Below are 2,778 nucleotides of genomic sequence, written 5' to 3'. Positions count from 1 at the left end.
AAGTGGAGAGAGAGTCATGCTTTTACAACAGGCCTTGTCTTCAGTAAAGTTGTAAAATTTCTGACATTTGTCTTCTGGCCTTTTATTACACCATTCTTTGTCCTATTTTCCAATTTCACTTATGCCTCACCTCCTGCTAACAGTCATAGGAGGTTGTCTTACAGCTTAGGTCTCTTCTGTCAATGAGGAAATGATTCTGAGAAATTTATTTACCTGAAGTTGGGTAACTTAACGGGTGACTACTAATGTGTTTTATGTAAAGAAAGAGTAAAAATATTGTGAAAGTGAAAAGTGAAAGTCATTCAGTCGTGTCCGACTCTTTGCGACCCCATAGACTATACAGTCCATGGAATTCTCCAGGGCAGAATACTGGAGTGGGTAGCCTTTCCCTTCTGTAGTGGAGCGTACCAACCCAGGAATCGAACTGGGGTCTCCTGCATTGCAGGCGGATTCTTTACCAACTGAGCTATGAGGGAAGCTCCCCAAAAAGTATTGTCTGTAACTGAAATTGAAGTCTCAGTAGGAATAAGCTTTTGTGGTGAGCACATCCTGAAGATTCTCACATGACAGTCACCTACTGTATCAAGGGTAAAAGTGTTAATCCCTCAGTCGTATTTGATTCTTTGTGACCCCATGGACTGTAGCCCACCAGGCTCCTGTGTCCACAGAATTCTCCAGACAGAATACTGGAGTGGGTTGCCATTTTCTTCTCCAGGGGATCTTCCTGATCCAGGGATCAAACCTGGGTCTCCTGCATTGCAGGTGGATTCTTTACCATCTGAGCCACCAAAGAAGGGGACAACAGAGGATGAGATGGTTGGATAGCATCACTGATTCAATGGTCACATTTTTGAGCAAATTCTGGGAGATGGCGAAGGACAGGGAAGCCTGGCTTGCTGCAGTCCATAGAGTTCATAGGGTCTCAAAGAGTTGGACATGAGTTAATGACTGAATAACAACCACCAAAGGTAAAGTTGGAACTTTTAAACAGTTTTTACCATCATTGAAGATGTAGCTGAGTGGTATTTTAGAAGTTTAGAAGCAAAGAAGACTTATGTCTTTTTTGCCGTAACTTTCATCATTGCCCCTCTAACATCCTTATTCCTCAGACTGTATATTAGGGGGTTCAGCATGGGTGTTAGAGCCCCATAAAACACTGAGATAAATTTGTCTTGATCTGAGGATGACTTGGACTGTGGTTTCATATACATGGAAATGGCTGCCCCATAGAAGATTACCACCACAGTCAAATGAGAAGCACAGGTTGAAAAGGCCTTGAGCCTACCCTGGGCTGAGCGAATCCTTAGGACAGCAGTGGCAATTCGGACATAGGAGAGGAGAACAAACCCAAAGGGTAGGAGAAGGGTAAAAATGCCTGTGATGAGGATCAGAAGCTCATTGATACTGGTATCAGAACAGGCCAGCTTAAGAATGGAGAGAATCTCACAGACAAAATGGTTGATGACATTCGCCCCACAGAAGTGAAGCCTCAGGGATAAGATGAGCATGGCAGTGAGCATGAGAGATGCCCCCCATGAGGTAGCAGCCAGCCACACACACACTGAGCCATTCATGACCACAGAATAGCGCAGGGGATTGCCGATAGCAACCACACGATCATAGGCCATGACAGCCAGTAGGAGGCACTCTGTTGTACCCAAGGCCAAAGAGACACTTATTTGGGTCAAGCATCGTGGGTAAGAAAGGTAAGGATGAGTAGAGAAGCAATGTACCAAAGCCTGGGGCATGGAGACTGTCCCATAGCAAAGGTCTAAGAAAGACAGGTTACTAAGGAAGAAATACATTGGAGTGTGGAGGTGAGGGTCAATGTGGATAAGAAAGATGATAAGCCCATTCCCCAATAATGTGCTGAGGTAAGTGATCAGCACCAATGTGAAAAATGTGACTCTCCACTCAGGATAGTTAGATATTCCAATAAGGAGAAACTCGAATACTGCTGTAGCATTATCCATGGCCATCCTTTCCACTTTCCACTATTCATTGAATGGGTGCCAATGTAGTTGTCTAGTTTTACCTGAGAGAATGAGAATAAACATGGAAGGATGGTATAAGAAAGCTGGAAATAGGGTGTACAGGATCATTCTCTTTGTCCTCTTCAAGAGATATAAGAATACAAATGAGATATCTATAATGGGAACAGAGGCAAAGCTAAAAATCTACTCTCTCCCCTGGAAAGCAGCGAATTCCCCATCTTTTTGAAATGGTTATATGAAAAGTTCTCCAACCCACTTTTGCCAGATGCCTTTTTGTTCCATTTTTTTCCAAGTAAGAAGGGAGGAAAAGGAGGGGATCTTCCTGCTTCTCTCACTTGTTCACTTTCCAAGAGAAATCTGATTCATAAAAATGGTTGAACATCTGTCAGCTTGAGTTACTTACCTCCACCAAAAGGGTACCTTCTGACAGTCTTAGCTAAAATATCACCTATTCTTGTGTCTCTCACTCCTAGATTGTTCATACCTCCATTCTTCCATTTTGCTAGTATCTACTACGGTGCTTGTCATAGAGTCCTGCTGAGTATTTCTTTGGTCTGAAGTGATATTCTGTAAATATGGTTTATCATGGAACCGCTGAGGTCTGTGAAAACCCTCTGCTAATGTCCGTGGTTGGAGTTATATTTCCAGCTATTCTGGTGTTTTCCATGTTGTGATTGCAGGGCCCCAGTTAAGAATGTGGCAATCTAATATGACGTTTCTAAAAGTTTGAGTGGTAAGAAGTGACCAGCCTACCTGAAAAAGCACTCTCTTCTCACCTTCGTCA

The 2,778-nt window shown here is 43.2% G+C and overlaps 1 protein-coding gene across 1 annotated transcript; it reads right to left on the bottom strand.

Annotated features, from left to right (window-relative positions):
- Positions 1-1,052: 1,052 nt before the first annotated feature.
- On the bottom strand, positions 1,053-1,979 carry OR13H1 (olfactory receptor family 13 subfamily H member 1). The gene has a single exon (XM_055437884.2). It carries the CDS (start codon positions 1,977-1,979, stop codon positions 1,053-1,055), a length of 927 nt encoding a protein of 308 aa, XP_055293859.2.
- Between the last annotated feature and the right edge of the window lie 799 nt (positions 1,980-2,778).

Source organism: Moschus berezovskii, chromosome X, assembly GCF_049115385.1.
Source record: "Moschus berezovskii isolate FMDL1 chromosome X, NW_MosBer_1.0, whole genome shotgun sequence".
Classification (NCBI taxonomy): Eukaryota; Metazoa; Chordata; class Mammalia; order Artiodactyla; family Moschidae; genus Moschus; species Moschus berezovskii.
The sequence above is the reverse complement of the archived record's forward strand: the minus strand, read 5'-3'. Positions and strand labels throughout refer to the sequence as shown.